This window comes from Muscardinus avellanarius (genome assembly GCF_963383645.1).
Source record: "Muscardinus avellanarius genome assembly, chromosome: 3".
NCBI classification, from domain to species: Eukaryota; Metazoa; Chordata; class Mammalia; order Rodentia; family Gliridae; genus Muscardinus; species Muscardinus avellanarius.
This window is the reverse complement of record NC_137788.1, coordinates 33994012-34011844: the sequence shown is the minus strand read 5'-3', so window position 1 is coordinate 34011844 and position 17833 is coordinate 33994012. Positions and strand designations below refer to the sequence as shown.

General features: G+C 39.9%; 1 protein-coding gene across 2 annotated transcripts in view; it reads right to left on the bottom strand.

The window, feature by feature from the left end:
• Window positions 1-17609, bottom strand: part of NFYC (nuclear transcription factor Y subunit gamma) — a gene marked incomplete at both ends in the record, with an annotated part of 64959 nt that extends 47350 nt beyond the window's left edge. The window contains one exon of one of the 2 annotated variants that reach the window (XM_080690650.1): window positions 17441-17609. In XM_080690650.1, coding sequence (XP_080546776.1) covers window positions 17441-17609 — 169 coding nt within the window. The remainder of the gene's footprint in view (window positions 1-17440) is intronic. The other variant, XM_080690642.1, reaches the window with a different exon arrangement.
• Between the last annotated feature and the right edge of the window lie 224 nt (window positions 17610-17833).

Genomic DNA, 17833 nt, shown 5'->3' with positions numbered 1-17833 from the left:
AAAAGAAAAGAAAAGAAAAGAAAAGAAAAGAAAAGAAAAGAAAAGAAGGAAAAGAAAAATATTTCAAGCTGGGTATGATGGCGTGAGTTTGTAATCTCTGTGTTGGGGGGGAAGAGTGTGCTGAGAAAAGAGAATTGTAGGTTCGAAGACAATGTCGGCAAGCAGTGAGATTCTCAGCAACCTAGTGAGACCCTATTTCAAAACAAAAATTTTTAAAAAGACGCTGGGGGTGCTAACTTAGAGGTAGAATATCCTTGGGTTCAATCCCCAGTACCACACACACACACACAAAGTTTAGATGCATTGAAATACATACTAAAATAAAGATCTTCTCCCATCTCTTTCATAAATATGACATAATTTTAAAAGCCCTTTAAATTAAATTTAGAATGAATGTCCTAGTTCCAAATAAGCAAAGGACTAAAGCTGAAAATGAGTAAGAATGCTTTGAATTTAAATCTCTGGGAATGTCAATGATTGGTAGCTAGGCAAGTTTTCCCTCCAGAATATTCCAAAAAACAATGAAATCTTAGAACATGTCTCATTTGACACCCAGACTTCTACAATTAGGAGTATATGGCTGTTTTGTTTTGTGGGAGATATCAAAACCTGAAGTCTAGCTGGACATGGAGGCACATGCTTGTAATCTCAGGACTTGGAAGGTTGAGACAGAAGAATCACAGGTTCAAGGCCAGCCTCAAATACTTAGAGAAATAAAGAATAAAAAACAGGGCTGGGGGTGTAGCTCAGAGGTAGAATACCCCTGGGTTCAAGCCCCCATACTGCCAAAAAAAAAAAAAACCTGGAGTCTAGTTGCAGCGCCCCACCCTACCTGACCCCCTCCACCTCAACAACAGATTTGTTTTGAGCTCTGAAGACAGTACAAGCTAGTTGCATCTCTCTAAGATCCTAGAGTAAAAGAAACATGTTCTGCTAAGTAGAAATATCTGAGACTATCTCATAGATTATAACCAGTGTTTAAGGTTTTGGGGAGATAACATTGGTAAGAAGTTGGCCTTTACAGCACAACTATAAGAAAATTAAATATACACATTTACAAACTAGTGACAATTAAACTTTTTTTTCTCGCCAAGAAAACATTCCTGCCGGGTGTGGTGGCGCACGCTTGTAATCCTAGCATTTGGAAGGCTGAGACCAGAGGATCAGGGTTCGCAGACACCCTCAGCTACTTAGTGAGGCCCTCTACAACTTAGTGAGATCCTGTTTCAACATAAAAAATTTAAAAGAATAAAATCGGACCCTTACCTAACACCATATACAAATATTAACTCAAAATAGATAAAAGACCTAAATATAAATCTTAAGACTATAAACTTTTAGAAGAAAATCTGGGTCATAAAACCTCACAACACTGAAACTGGCAATGATTTCTTGGATATGATTTCAATGGCACAGGCAACAAAAGGGTAAACAAACTCCCTAAAAAATAAAAACATATTGTATATCCAAAGATAATGTAAACAGAGTTAAAAGTTACTGATAGAATGGGATAAAATATTTCCAGATTATCAACGTTAATATTGGATAAATTGCTATAATACTAGATGTCAACCACTAAGCCAAGCATGGGAAGAAGGGATGGGGAGAGAACGGGGTGGGGATCGGGTAGGGGCTAACTGGGCGATGTGTGCATGTATGTCTACAAAAGTATTATTTTTATCCCATTATGATGTATGAATACAGTGCACCAATAAAATAAATTTAAAAAAATTAAAAAAATATATAGGTCAGGGGGTGTAGCTCGGAGGTCAAATGCCTCTGGGTTCCATCCCCAGACCTGCCCCCCCCCAAAAAAAAAAGAAAGAAAGAAAGAAAGAAAGAAAGAAAGAAAGAAAACTTCCTGGCCTATGATCCAAATTATTTCAACCTCAGCACCAAAAAACAAATCTACTTCTACAAGTAGCATCTTCAGAATTGTGTGACATTTTATTATATATATTATATTTATTTTGTGTGTGGGAGTAGGGATTGAACCCAGAGGTACTCTATCTCTGAGCTACCTGGTCTTTTTTTGTTTTTAAACAAGGTCTTGGTTGGTTGCTCTAAGTCTCTCTACATTGCAAAGGCTGCCCTTGAACCTGTGATCCTCCTGCCACCACAAACAGCTTGACTTTAATTTTTTAACCCTAAAATGTCCATGTTCCTGTTTTCTCCTTAGTTCTTACATATCTGTCTTTGTTTCTGAAACATCCTCAAGGCAAATGTCTTACATATAGTGGGGATTCAGTACACATCTACTGAATTACCAAAAACAAGCTCAAGAACTATTTTAAGACTTCAAGTATCCTTGGCTTCAATTTGGGTTCCTTTCTTTGAAATTTGCACACAGGGTCATTCTTAAGTATCTGAGTTGGTCATAAAGCAATCTCTGTACAGTAATCCAATGGAAGACTCAAAGAGTGGCATGGGGAGAAACCTGTTCTACTGCAGAAAATGTAGCACAAATAAAGACAATCATCTAATCATAGGCTCCACTGGAAATTGGAAGATTGTTCTGGTGAGTTAAGCAGTCTAAAAACTGTAGGGAGGCAGAAGCTTCCCAATTAAAATCCTGGAGGGTGTTACAAGAACATCAATATGAGTTTGACTGTATTGATTTGGCTCTATGGATTCTGCTGACTCACAGACACACTGAATTCTGCCCTTGGCTTAATGTCCTACTGCTGAGAAACCTCCAAGCCACTAAATACTAAATCTCCTACCTTGACGTAGACAGCCCTTAGGAACTGAAGATACAGAGACCTCTTCAAGAGTACAAAGAGTACACAATGACTATACTGATACCTAACATTTGTACATACTTTACATTTTTTTGAACTTAGAGACACTCTACCAAAGCTACATCCCCAGCACTTTTGTGACTTTTATTTTGAGACAGGATCTCACTAAATTGCAGTGGCTGGCCTCAAACTTCTCAGCCTCCCAAGTTGTGCACCACCATGCCAGGCAATATATACATATACATTTTTTTTTGTGTGTATGGTACTGGGAATGGAACCCATGGGCCTTCTACCTCCAGGCTATACTCCCAAACCTATTTTATATTTTATTTGGAAACAGGGGCTCAGCTGGCTTTGAACCTGCGCGATCCTCCTGTCTCAGCCTCCCAAGCGCGGGGATTACAAGCGCGCGCCACCACGCCCAGTACCATATACATGCTTTTTAATTTTTGCGGTACTGGGGATTGAACCCAGGGGCATTCTACCTCGGAGCTATACCCCCAGCCCTATTTTTTATTCTTTATTTTGAAACAGGGTTTCAGTTAGCTATGAAGGGCCTCACTAAGTAGCTGAGGCTGTCTGCAAACCACAATCCTCCTGTTTCAGGATCCTCCTGTTTAGAATGCTGGGATTATAAGCATGAGCCACCACGCCCGGCTCAATTTACCAGTTTGTTTGTTTGTTTGTTTGTTTGTTGTGTGGCACTGGGGGTGGAACCCAGAGACTATCTCCAGGCTATACTCCCAGCCCTATTTTATATTTTATTTGGAAACAGGGTCTCACTAAGTTGCTGAGAGCCTCACTAAGTAGCTGAGGCTGGCTGTGAATCTATGATCCTCCTGTCTCAGCCTCCCAAGTACTGGGATTACAAGCATGATTCACTATGCCTGGCTCTCCTGTATTTTTTGTTTTGAAACAGGGTCTCAGTTGCCAAGACTGGCCTCAAACCTGTGATCCTCCTGTCTCAGGCTCCTAAGGACTAGGATTACAGGTATGTGCCATGAGTTTCCTGTTAAAGTAGAAGGAGAATGTTCAGTGAAACAGCATTGAGCTGAGAATCAAGGTACACAGGTTCTAATTCAGCTCTGGCATATTCTTGCCCAAGTCCATAAATAGAGAACCAAAAATTCAAGAACCCTAATAATTTTATTCATACTGGAACATAAACCCACATGAAGTCTTTTACCTTTAAGTTTTCCTAATCATTCTCTTGAAAAAAGGGACTTCAAAATGCCAAGCTACAAGATTGTTACACATTTCAAGGTAGAGAACTTAAAAAAAGAAAGTTCAAGGCTCTGTCCTACTTAGCTTGTTAAACTACAGTTTCCTGTAGGGGTGGGACTAGACCAACCAGTTACCAATCAAAAGAGGAGATGAAACCACCTTGTAGGGCTTGGAGAGGGAGAGGGGGGAGAGAGAGAGAATGAATATGAGAGAGAGAGAGAGAGAGAGAGAGAGAGAGAGAGAGAGAGAGAGAGTGTGTGTGTGTGTGTGTGTGTGTGTGTGTGTGTGTTAGTGGCGATTAAATCAGGGACATTCTATCACTGGGCTATACCACAGCCCTTTTGATGTTTTATTTTGAAATAGGGTCTCCCTGGGTCGATGAGTCTCACTGCATTGTTAAAGCTGTTCTTGAACCTGAGCTCCTCCTGTCTCAGCCTCCCAAGTACTGGGATTACAGGTGTGCTCCCCTACACTCAGATTAGTGAGCCTTTACAGTATCTTAGAATGGCCTCAATTTTGTTAGAGATGCTTTCACAGCTTCACACTATAGAAGGAATTATCTAGCTAAATTCTATGAAGTGTTTCAAAATTGTACCTATTGCTACATTATAACCACGGTGTCAATATTATTTTAATTATGCAACCAACACTCCAAGAAACCAGAATTTCTTTGTTCTAACTACTTCACTAGGGACAAAGCAAGGATTATAAATCACAGCTAGGAAACCTGAATGAACTGATTATTTAAAGGTACCATGAGCTGGATGTGGTGGCGCACACTTGTAATATAGCATTCCGGAGGCTGAGACAGGAAGATCCAGGTTCTCAGACAGCGATGCCCTTTGCAACTCAGTGAGACTCTGTTTCAAAATAAGGAATAAAAATAGGGCTGGGGGTGTAGCCTGGAGGTAGAATGCCCCTGAGTTCCATCCCCAGTACCACAAAAAAATAAAATAAAAGTACCATGACTCACCTAAAAATACTAATTAAGAATTCAACTTTGGAAGCTGTTCAATTATACCACAAAGTGTGCACAGATACACAAAGTGTCCAGTATATACCACAAAGTGTGCATAGCTAAGGAATGTCATAGAATTTCAAACACAACTCTAGCCACGTATCTTTAACTACTTATCTGACCTTTATTTATCTGACTTTGTGAATTTGCGATTAACAAAAGGCAATTTCCAAAATATTGGTAATGTACAATAGCATCTATCCATTTGTACAAAAGTAGAAAGCTGGGCATGGTGGCGCATGCTTGTAATCCCAGCACTTGGGAGGCTGAGACAGGAGGATGGCAGGTTCAAAGCCAGCCTCAGCTACTTAGTGAGACTCTCAGCAAATTAGTGAGACCCTGTTTCCAAATAAAATATAAAATAAATCTGGGAGTGTAGCCCGGAGGTAGAGGGCTCCTGGGTTCCATCCCCAGTACTACCAAAAAAAAAAAAAAAAAAAAAAGCTCTCCAACAGTGGATGTGGTCACCTTTTTTGACAAAAAACTTTAAAAGTAACTCAGCCAGCTGTTATTCCAGTATTTGAGAGGCTAAGATAGGAGAATCACAAGTTCCCAGCCAGGCTCAGCAACCTAGTGAGACACTGTTTCAAAATAAATAAAATAGGGCTGGGGGTATAGCTGAGAGGCAGGAGGCCCCTCAGTTCAGTTCCGTACCACAAAAAATAAAATAAATAAAAAATAATAAAAATAACTCGATTTGATTATGTATTTGTTCTTTTTTATAACATGTTAAACAGTCACATAATGTAAGGCTGTAACACTGGAAAATTCCTATGTGTATGTGCATGTGCACAGGCACCAACCACCTCCTATGGGAGAAGTAAGCACAGAAAACAGGAAGAGGAATTAGTGCCATAAAATAGACAAAGCTATACATTGTTCTTGGACATACAGTAACAAAGTGCAGTTCAAAGAATACAGGGCTTTTGTTAACAGGCTCTGCCTCCTGTTTCCTCACCCTTAAAATAGGGATAATCTTCTTCACCTACATAAGGTAAATACCAAGTAAGAATATGAGTATAATATCACTACCTGTATGGTACTATGCTTCATACAAATACTGAATACTATTACATAGCTTAACTACCTTCAAAGGTAACTGCATCAGCATTTGGCCAGTTAATTACCCAGAGAAAAATAATCAGGAGTTCAGGATATAAATAACCAAATAAGATAGCTGGAAATTTTCCACTATTTCTCTAATGAAAAGTTTCTTACTGCCTTCATTTTAGATTGAGGATAACTACAACATACCTAGCCTAGAAACTAAATATACATTCCCTATATTGAAAAGTTCTGCTTAATCCTATAGATGAGGCCAGTTCCATTCCTGGTAAGCAACTGTGTATGCTACTCATTGGTGCTACCATGACTGGGTAGCTAAAAACTGTTTGTTAAGCAAACACTGCCAATTCCTCCACATGGAATTTGCATTGGCATTACACACATGCTACCACTTGAGGCTATGCAAAACTAACATCACGAAGACTGAATCCAATGCAACTCAGAAATCTATTTCTTGCATGCAGTAGAGATGTACACACACACACACATCTCAAGAATCTACTGAATAAGACCTTAAAAAAAGTATCTGTAGCTGGGCGTGGTGGCGCCCGCTTGTAATCCCTGAGCTTGGGAGGCGGAGACAGGAGGATCACGCAGGTTCGAAGCCAGCCATGCTGGCTTAAGAGACCCTGTTTCCAAATAAAAATATAAAATAGGTCTGGGAGTGTAGCCCAGAAGAAGGGCTTCCAGGAACCCCAGTACCACCAAAACAAAAAAAAAGTATCTGTAAATCTTCACAAGTGAAGGCCAGCAAATGCTAGGGCATATTCCTAATCTTTAGATGTCAAGGAATACAGAGAAAATGTCAGTATTAGCTTCTGTCATATTTAACCTATGAGTAGATACTGATGCCCTCATTCAAGATTACATATCATGCACTCATGGTGCTCAAAGTATTCTGAGAAAGATGTGAGCCAACAACACCACCTTTACCTTACTAAGTACGCCTGGATAAATAAAGGGAGTTATATTCTGTACTTTTAACTGAACACTCAAAACTGAACTGTGTGGTGGGGGAGTGATACTGGGAATTGAACACAGGGGCATTTGATCTCCCATCTACACCCTCAGCCTTCTTTTCTTCTTCTTTTTACTTTTCTTTTTTTTTTCTTTTCTTTTTCTTTCTTTCTTTTTTTTTTTTTGTGTTTGTGTATGTGTGTGATTCTGGGAATTGAACTCAAAGGCACTCTACCTCCAAGCTATATTCCCAGCCCTCTTTTTTTATTCTTATTTTAAAACAGGGTCTTAATGGGTTGTTGAGTCTCACTACTTGTTGAGATTATCCTCAAACTTTGAATCCTCATGTCTCAGCCTCCCAAGTACTGGGATAATAAGCATGCACCTGGCTTATTTTTATAATTTTGAAACAGGGTCTCACTACTTGCTGAAGCAGTCCTCAAACCTGCAATCCTCCTCTTTCACCTTCCCAACTACAAGGACTGCAGAATTGTGCCACCATGCACAGTCAAACGAGCAACTCTGTGTGTGTGTGTGTGTGGTACTGAGGATGGAACCCAGGGGCATTCTACCTCCAAGATACACCCCCAGCCCTATTTTTTATTCGTTATTTTGAAACAGGGTCTCACTAAGTTGTGGAGGGGCTCACTAGCTAAGGCTCACCACGATCCTCCAGTCTCAGCTTCCCAAGTACTGGAATTACAAGTGTGCACCATCTTGTTTACTTTTTCAGTTTGACTTTTTTTTTTTTTTAAATGGTACTAGGGATGGAACCCTTCTACCTCCGGGCTATACTCCCAGACCCATTTTATATTTTTATTTAGAACAGGGTCTCTTAAACCAGCGAGGCTGGCTTCAAACCTAAACAATCCTCCTGTCTCCGCCTCCCAAGCGCAGGGATTACAAGTGTGCGCCACCAAGCCCGGCTAGTTTGACTTTTTTGGTACTGGGAATCAAACCCAGAGCATAGTGCTTGCAAGGCAAGCACTTTGCCACTGAATTACATCCCAGCCCAACAAGTAATTTTTGAGAGTAAAAAATACTGCTTCCAGCCCAGAGTGGTAGCACATGTCTGTAGTCCCAAACCTTTGGAGGCTGAAGACAGGAGGATTGCAGGTTCGAAGCCAGCCTCAGCAAGTTAGCGAGAGACACTGTTTCAAAATAAAAAATAAAATAAGCTAGGAGTATAGTTCCTTTACGGTCTGACCTTTGTTGTTTCCGTCTCTAATATGAAGCTTTCTTTCTTCTATCCATTCTTTCCCTTGATTCTTTGCCATTTGTTTCCTAGATTCAGCTATAATCTCTTCAGGAGTGATATTTGGGAGGCTGAGACCGGAGGATCATGGTTCGCGGACAGCCTCAGCTGCTTAGTGAGGCCCTCCACAACTTAGTGAGACTCTGTTTCAAAATAAAGAATAAAAAAATAGGGCAGGGGATGTAGCTTAGAGGTCAAAATGCCCCTGGGTTCCATCCCCAGACCCGCAAAAAAAAAAGAAAGAAAGAAAGAAAGAAAAAGAAAAAGAAAAAGAAAAAGAAAAAAAGAAAACAGGCATGATGATGCATACCTGTCATCCCAGTACTTGGGAGGCTGAAACAAGAGGATCATAGGTTTGAGGCCAGCCTCAGCAACTTAGCAAAGCCATTTACAAATAATAAAACAGGGCTGGGGATATAGGCCAGAGGCCAACACCCAAGGTTCAATCCTCAGTATCAAAATATAAATTCTAAGGCCGGGCGTGGTGGCGCATGCTTGTAATCCCCACGCTTGGGAGGCAGAGACAGGAGGATCGCGCAGGTTCGAAGCCAGCCGCGCGCGCTGGCTTAGGAGACCCTGTTTCCAAATATAAAAATGTAAAAAGAGGTCTGGGAGTGTAGCCCGGAGGTAGAAGGGTTTCCAGGAACCCCAGTACCACCAAAAAAAAAAAAAAAAAAAAAAAAAAAAAATATATATATATATATATATATATATATATATATATATATATATATATATAAATTCTAGGCCGGGCGTGGTGGCACACGCTTGTAATCCCCGCACTTGGGAGGCGGAGACAAAAAGATCGCGCAGGATTGAAGCCAGCCATGCTGGCTTAAGAGACCCTGTTTCCAAATAAAAAAGTATAAAAATAGGTCTGGGAGTGTAGCCCGGAGGTAGAAGGGTTTCCAGGAACCCCAGTACCACCAAAAAAAAAAATATATATATATATATATATATATATATATATATATATATATATACACACACACACACACATACACACACACACACACACAAATTCTAAACATACATTACTAATTCCATATTTCTTCAAAGCTACAGTCCTGAATATACAAATTGTCTGCTAATATGCAAAACTAATAAGAACCCAACCTCCCTATGCCCAATTCAAATCTGTCTTCTTTCCCCAATCCTACTCCTAACTTTTCTGCCCGTCACCCAGCTTGAAACTCCTGGATTTTCTGTCTTCATTAATTCTAATCAACTGCTACCTTTCTTCCTATTGCCACTCTTTCTGCTCTGGCCGTCACCACCTCCAAGTAATAATAATGGTAAATGCTAACACCTTTTAGTGATTACTATGTGCCAGGTACCGTTCTAAGACCTTTACTACCTATTTTAACTCTCCTCACAATCCTATGATTGTGAACCTGAGCATATTAACTGACTGTACTGTTCAGAGCTTCGAGTGTTTTCTATTCTGATTCGTTTTACGTAAGGATGTGTAATAAATCTTATAAAAGCATAACTCTAAACACCACATTAATCTACTATTCTGTATCCTTGATGGTCACTGAAGTCAGGGACTGTCCGTGTTTCGTAGCCTCGCAGTCAAGGCCCTCCTCCTCCGTCATCTCATACTCCTTCTCTTACCACTAGCTCCCACCCGGCACTCACCTTCTTCTGCCCTACGCAGGTGGCCTGTCTACTGCTCTGCAGCCCTGCCCTTGCTCCTCCTGTTCTCCGTGCCTGGAACGTCCTAGTTCCTACCTCTCCATGACCCACACCCATTTATACTGCCTTCCTTCATTCCGAAACCAAGATCTCTCCCCTCTAAATTCTGCTTACACTGCTTGCACTTTCTGTCAGTTCCTAACACTTGATATACATCCTCAGTTTCCCCTATGTTAGATTCAGAGTAAAATTTTACCTGTATACCTTTTAAAGTTTCCACATTAAAAAAAGAAAGAAGCCAGGTGTGGTGGCGCACGCTTGGGAAGCAGAAACGGAGGATCATGCTGGTTCGAAGCCAGCCTCGCTGGCTTAAGAAACCCTGTTTCCAAATAAAAAAATATAAAAATAGGTCTGGGAGTGTAACCCGGAGGTAGAAGGGTTTCCAGGAACCCCAGGACCACCAAAAAAAAAAAAAAAAAATTAGGGCAGGGGGTGTAGCTTGGAGGTTGAATGTCCCTGGGTTCCTTCCCCAGACCCGCGAAAGAAAGAAAGAAAGAAAGAAAGAAAGAAAGAAAGAAAGAAAGAAAGAAAGAAAGAAAGAAAGGCAGCATGTGTAGTGCACTGGGAAGTGCTGGGCACTCCACTTTAGGATTTCCTCAAAGGCAAGAACTACTCATGAGCTGGGTATTTCCAGTCAAGCAGGCCTTCTCTTTAGTTTTCCATGTAATTGAAACTGGAGATGGACCAAATGACAGGGCTTCCAAGAAAAAAAAGGTAACTAAATGAATCAACACTGCAGTTTGCTACGGTTATTTTAGTCTTCTTTTTTTTCCTCGGAACAAAGGAACACAAGGTCACAAACTAAGTTATGCTACTTGAAAGTTAAACATTCACAAGGTACTTTTTTAGTTCTTCGTTTACATTGGAATTTATTTTCATTTCTTATCCTCAGCTGCCCTTTTTCAACTGCAGGGTTTTGAAATGTAATTTAATTTATAATACTCTCTCAATTATTGAACAATGGGGGTTGGCTTTGGGATGAAACAGGAAAATAAGGGTGATAATACAAATAGAATCTGAGTCCAAGGTCTAAGAAGCTGGGCTCCATATTAAGACAGCAAAAAGAACAGATTCAAAAGAAAACTAGGCCAGGCATGGTAGCAGATGCTTCAAATCCCAGTAGTTCAGAAGCTGAGATAGGAGGATCACAGGTTTTTTTGTTTGTTTGTTTTTTGTTTTTTTTTGTTTTTTTGGTGGTACTGGGGTTCCTGGAAGCCCTTCTACCTCCGGGCTACACTCCCAGACCTATTTTTACATTTTTATTTGGAAACAGGGTCTCCTAAGCCAGCGCGCGCGGCTGGCTTCGAACCTGCGCGATCCTCCTGTCTCTGCCTCCCAAGCGCGGGGATTACAAGCGTGCGCCACCACACCCGGCGGAGGATCACAGGTTTAAGCACAGCCTTGGCAAGCATGAGACGCTCATCAACCTAGTGAGACCCTGTTTCAAAGCAAAAAGTAAAAAAAAAAAAAAAAAAAAAAAAAAAAAAAAAAAAGCAGGGCTGAGTATAGCTCAGAGGTAGAATGTTCCTGGGTTCCATCCCCAATATTCATATTCATATTCATTCTCATTCTCATTCTCTCTCTCTCTCTCTCTCTCTCTCACACACACACACACACACACACACACACACACTAAACTTCATAATGTGGAGATGAGGTATATACTATCAAGTGGCACTATAATTTTCTTTCCTTTTTTTTTTTTTTTTTTGTGGGTCTGGGGATGGAACCCAGGGGCATTCAACCTCTGAGCTACATCCCCTACCCTATTTTTTATTCTTTATTTTGAAACAGGGTCTCATTAAATTACAGAGGGCCTCACTACTAAGTAGCCGAGGCTGTCCACAAACTGCGATCCTCCAGTCTCAGCCTCCCAAATGCTGGTATTACAAGTGTATGCCATCACATCCAGCTTGTTATAATTTTCAATCACAGAACACTTTAGAACTTAAATATTATGTAACTTACATAAATTGATTTCTCATTCTCTCAATAAACCATAACTCTTGTTCAAATATGTAAAAGTGGCAAGAATACATAAAATAAGAACGAAAATTCATGACTACCCAAACATACATTAACACATACATAAATAGTACCACTCTGCTGATAGTTGTATCAAGTTGGCATACTTAAAGTATTATTTTAGAAGAACACAGATAATGATTCCTATTTTAGTACTGTCAAATGCTTAAAATGACCCTGGGATCTTTGTTTTACTAAGTATAGGTTGGCTTAGGGACTCAGTTGAAGAACTAGGCCCACTGTTTTGAAAATTAGCTTGCTAAGTATATTAATGAAAAAAAATACTAATCTGCATGCAGGTGTTCTTTGTATACTTTAGTTTACTTCCTTGTAATGAAATGCATAAAACTAATCCAGCTCTCTGGGATACCTCAGCCAGGTGGGCACCATTAGCTTCCTAGCTGATTCTCAGTTTTCTGAATATGGAACTAGCTGAGGCAAGAGATCTTTAGATCCCAAAAGGGATGCTGAGTCTGCTACCAAGGCAAACTTCTTAACCAACGGACTCCACACGTAGACTTCTGAACCTCCTCCATGGCCTATTTTCTCTGTTCCTTCTGTGTCCGAATAGCAAACCTGTATGGATGTACCAAAGGGAAGAGAAATATGAAAGACAAAAAGTAAAAACAACCCATAAAACAAAGGAAAAATGCAATGAACTAAGCGGAAGCGGAATCTCTAATACTACATACACCAGTCACTAAGAAGCAGAAAGATCACTGGATGTGGTAACACACACCTGTAATCCCAGTGCTTGAGAGGCGCAGACAGGACAATTAAAGAATGGAGGTCAGCCTCAGCAACTTAGATCCTGTTTCAATAAATAAATAAGTAAATAAATAAGTGTCAAGTCAGGCGTGGTGGCACATGCTTTTAATCCCCACACTTTGGAGACTGAGATAGGAGGATCACGCAGGTTCAAAGCCAGCCGCCAGCCTCGCCTGTTTTAATAGACCCAGTTTCCAAATAAAATATAAAATAGGCCTGGGAGTATAGCCCGGAGGTAGAAGGTCCCTGGGTTCCATCCCCAGTACCATAAAAAAAATAAAAAAAAATAGGAGCCAAAAAAATCTAATTCATAAAGATGATGGTTTCAAGAATGCTTTCTGGTTACTAATGCCCCCACAAAAGTATACAGCTTTTTAAAATGGAGACCTCATCTTGTTTTAGACACAAAAGCCCACAGTGACCATGACTGCTAACATACAGGGATCTGGGAACTAGAATTTTATTTGTAGAGGCCAATGTTAACTTTGCCAGATCTCATTCTAAGTATGATTCTTTCAATACACAGAAAGAAGGCTGACATCAATGCTGATTGACCATGCCTGAGAGGAAGTGACTTAATAGAACAGGAAATCAAATAGAACACAAAATAGCACCCCCCTGGGGGAAGGAAGTCCTAAAATAGACAAGCGTGTAAAATGGCTGTGAAAATATCCCCATGTGTTTCTACCATTTATGTTAGAGAGGTAAGTAAGCCTCACCTGTGCGAAATTTATGCTAGTGCTTAAATTTTTATGAGACCAATTTATTTTTTAAGTCTTCATCCCAACATTTACTTGCTACTACTCTGCAAGCTATAACTACTTCCCAAATTTGAACACTGATAGGGGGTCATATGACCACAAAGCAAACAAAAAATGGCTCTAGTTTACTTTATAAATATTTGGTGCAAAAACCAAAAAAAAAAAAAGTAACCTCTGCTTGGTAAGCATCGTTAACCATTACAACTTACCTGAATTGAAATGCCAATCTTAGTATTCAATCAGAACAGGCTTTCAGTTTTTATTCTGATATGTTCCAAAATCCTAATCCTAAATCAGTATCCCTGCTGGGTGTGGTGGTGAATGCCTGTAATCCCAGTACTTGAGAGATTGAGATGGGAGGATTAGATTTGAGGACAACCTCCAGATTTTAGTAATACCCTCAGCAATTTAGTGAGACCCTGTTTCAAAATAAAAACAGGGCTGGAGACAAAGCTCAGAAGTAGAATGCCCGAGTTCAATGTCCAATATACAAAGTTAAATTAAATAATAAAACAAAATAGGGCTGGGGTGTAGTTCAGAAGTAGAATGTCCCAGGGCTCAATCCTCAATACACACACACACACACACACACACACACACACACACACACAAATCAAAAAACACCCCAGTATTCCCCCTTCATTTTATTCTGAGCAGCCCTTAATTTTTGACAAAAGGGTTAAAATTCTTTAATAGGGCTCTTGATAGAGGTTGGATGGTCTCAATGCATGCATTAAATAGATGGAGTCCTGCTAGCATAAATAGTAAAGTGTTGGTGAAGGCATGTGTGTCAGGTTTAAACAAACTCCTTGGTAAACACTGAAATATTGGTATTTTTTCCTGAGATGCCATACCTACCTCCATAAATATTTAATCTCCCCAATTAGTATGAATTAGTAATAACTAATATTTATGCCGCAATTCATAATTTGCAAAGCCCTTTGACATAGATGATTTCATTCGAGAGTCACCACTAAATAAGTAGATGCTATATTTAGGTCCCGTTTTACACATGAGGAAGCTGACGCTAAATGGCTGACTTGCTCCGGTTCACAACGTAGGTGACAGAACTGAGTGGGACTTGAACTCAGGTCTCTTTACTTTGAATGGTTTGTACTGTGCTGACTCAAAATATTATTAACCAAGGCAAAAACAGGTCCAAATCTCAGCTGCTCCCAAACACACTCCCCAAACACCCCCACTTTAAATTTTCATTGGCTCTAGAAGGCCTTTGCTCTTCCTGGAAATAAAGTTTTCTTCATTTCTCTGGAAAAATTTTTACCTGTCCAAAATGTTAAATGAGGGGATCATATAAAGACCATTTGATATATACCAGAAAATATCTTAGCCAAGCACAGTGGAGCACATTTGTAATCCCAGTACTTGGGAGACTCAAATAGGCAGATCAGAGACTCCGCAACATATAGCAAGACTCTCAGCAACCTAGTGAGACTGTTTCAAAAATAAAAGGGCTAGGGGAATAGCTTGGAGGTAGAATGCCCCTAGAGTCAATTCCCGGGACAGAAAAGAAAACATCTTAAGTTACCACAGGCTACACAGGACATACCTATGTGAATTCTTCCAGGTAGTGGGTCAGATTTTTTTATGAGTTCATGACCCTAAAAGAATGAAGAGCCCAAGCTAGATATCTTTCTAAGAAGCTATATCCACAGCTATCAGGTTTTTCAAGAGTTCTGTCTTGGCCTCATACTATACCCCACCTTCACTTTTACATCCCCCAAGCCAAAGAGGTCATCAGTACCTACAACTGCCTTTTATTTTTATTTATTTTTACTTATTTATTTTTTGGGGGGTGGTACTGGGACGGAACCCAGGGGCTTTCTGCCTCCAGGCTATACTCCCAGACCTATTTTATGTTTTATTTGGAAACAGGGTCTCACTAGTTGCTGAGAGCCTCACTAAGTAGATGAGGCTGGCTTCAAACCTGTGCGATCCTCCGGTCTCAGCCTCTCAAGCGCAGAGATTACAAGCGTGCGCCACCACGCCCGGCTTATAAGTGCTTTTTAAAATCACATATAAAGCCTGAAACAACTGATAACTTAAGTCAGTGGCCTGTAAAAAATAAATTTAAAACAATTATTCTTTAAATTGTAATGTTTATCATATACTCCTTTCTCTTAGAGGACTTAAAATTCCCAGAATGAACATTTTCTTGCCATAGCATTCCAATCTCCAAAAGAAGTTTCACAAATAAAACGACTTTGAACTCCTGAAATACCATTCTTCAATAAGAATCCTCTAGATTACAAAGACGACAAGGTAGCGTGCAAGGAATTCTGAATCTGCTAGGCAGTTCACTCAACTGTCATACCAGAAGGATTTAGAAATTTTTGCTGGGGGGAGGGAAGAGAGAAGAGTGGGAGAGAGAATGAATGCAACCCTATTGTCTTTACTGCTTAAAAACTTCTCATTTGAATCTTTAACAGATTCCTAACTACTGAACTTGAACTTCAGAAGTACAGTGTCTTTTCATCTTAAATAGAGCTTTTCAGTCCAAATCTGTGTAAACAAACTTTGTCCTTCAATCTTTCAACTCCTGGGCAGTTTTTCAAGGTCACTTCTCTCAGCAGAGACAGAGGCCTGCATCCTGGAACTTGGACTGTTATACCACTCCAACTCAAAAAGCCCAAAACTTACCCCTAAAGATCCTCCCAGGTAAATCCTTTAGTCAAGGGGAAACTAGGCAAGGCAAATCACTGCCCCCCAAACTTCTCCCTTAAAACGCCTACTCCTTTTTCCTATCCAGACAGTGCTGCTGGCTCACTGCTTCACACCGAGTGTGCAGCAGCAATGTTCCAATGACCTTCATTCCATATTTGCAAATAAAAAGAAAACAATTACTTTTTAAAATCGGGTGTATTATAGATCTTAGAACATGAGACCAAAGATTGTACTATTCACAAGAACTGACTGGTTACTGATTAGCAACCTACATTAGCTTCATAACCCTAAAGGGAGAAAAATATCAAGGGCAAAAGATAGGGTGCCTGTACTCTTAACTTTACTATTTACAAAGTGCAGATAAATTTTATTTTTAAATACTTCATACTGACTGAAAAGGAAAAACATTTTGTTCATATCATTTTAATTGAAGAACCAAGTCAACACCTGAACAAATATTTCAAATTAGTGAAAAAAGATCTGCTCGTCACTGCCAATGTTAACTGAAGAAGTATGTTTCTAAAGAGCATCCTAAGCTAAAATGTGCATTGTAACACAGAGATTGTTACTAAATTAATTAATACTTATTAGACTATAGAGGCATACAGGTAGATCAAAAAGTTATAGGAGAATTTCATATTGGCAATGTGGGCCTTCACTGTAAGAACCTGTATTTGGTACAATTCATATTTTCACATAAATTTCAAATAGCAATAGTGTGGTTTCTATCTTTGAAAACACAGATGCCAACAAAGTGCATAGGAAAAAAAAAACTCTTACAAAAAACTCAGCTTATTCTATAGGAAAGCTTCAGTGCACTTGAACAAAGGAAAATTATTTGGAAAACAGTTAAGTTTATCCAATTCAAAGAGAAAGTGCTTTGCTTCTGTGTGCCCCTGAGAAATAATCAGCCCTTCTTGTACCTGATCTTGTCAATACTCAACTAGAAAAGAAATCCTAGTTGAAGGACATGCAAAATCTAAACAGAACAAGGTATTCTAGGTGCACCAAAAGGTATGCATGGAATGTAAAGTGGCCATTTTCTTAAACAGTGCAACTTGTCTACACTCTGAAGCTAAACAGTTTCTATCATTTCAACACAAAACAAAGAATTAAACTTACCGAGAACTGCATTAATTTTACATGTAGTTATTTATATCTCCTCGGACAGGGAGAATTTAAGTCACTCCTATCCCTCCCCCCAAAAAAGGACGGAGGAAACAAAAGCAGCAGGAGATGCAGAAACCTGAGTCTGGAATGTCCACTCCAATGAAAACCCGAACAGCTGTCCCTCCACCCCCCAACAAACTATTCGCCATTTTTCTTTGTCTTTCAGCTGACCCCTGCCTCAGTGAAAAACTCCGAGGCTCCAATGAAGCCCTGCAGCCTCCTTCCACTTTAACAGTCAAAGGCATTCAATCTAGCCTGCTATTTGACACCAAACCTTGCCTCCAAAGCAGTCCCATTGGCTGAGCTGCTTTATCAGCTAAGAACACAAAGCCACGATTGGCTGTTCACGTCATCAGTTACCTCCTTTGTACACTTCCTGTTTTAAAGTTACCTTGAGAAGCAGAACAGGGGTCAGATTCAGACTTCATCAGACTTCAAACTACCAGGAACTTAAGAATTAAAAATGCAC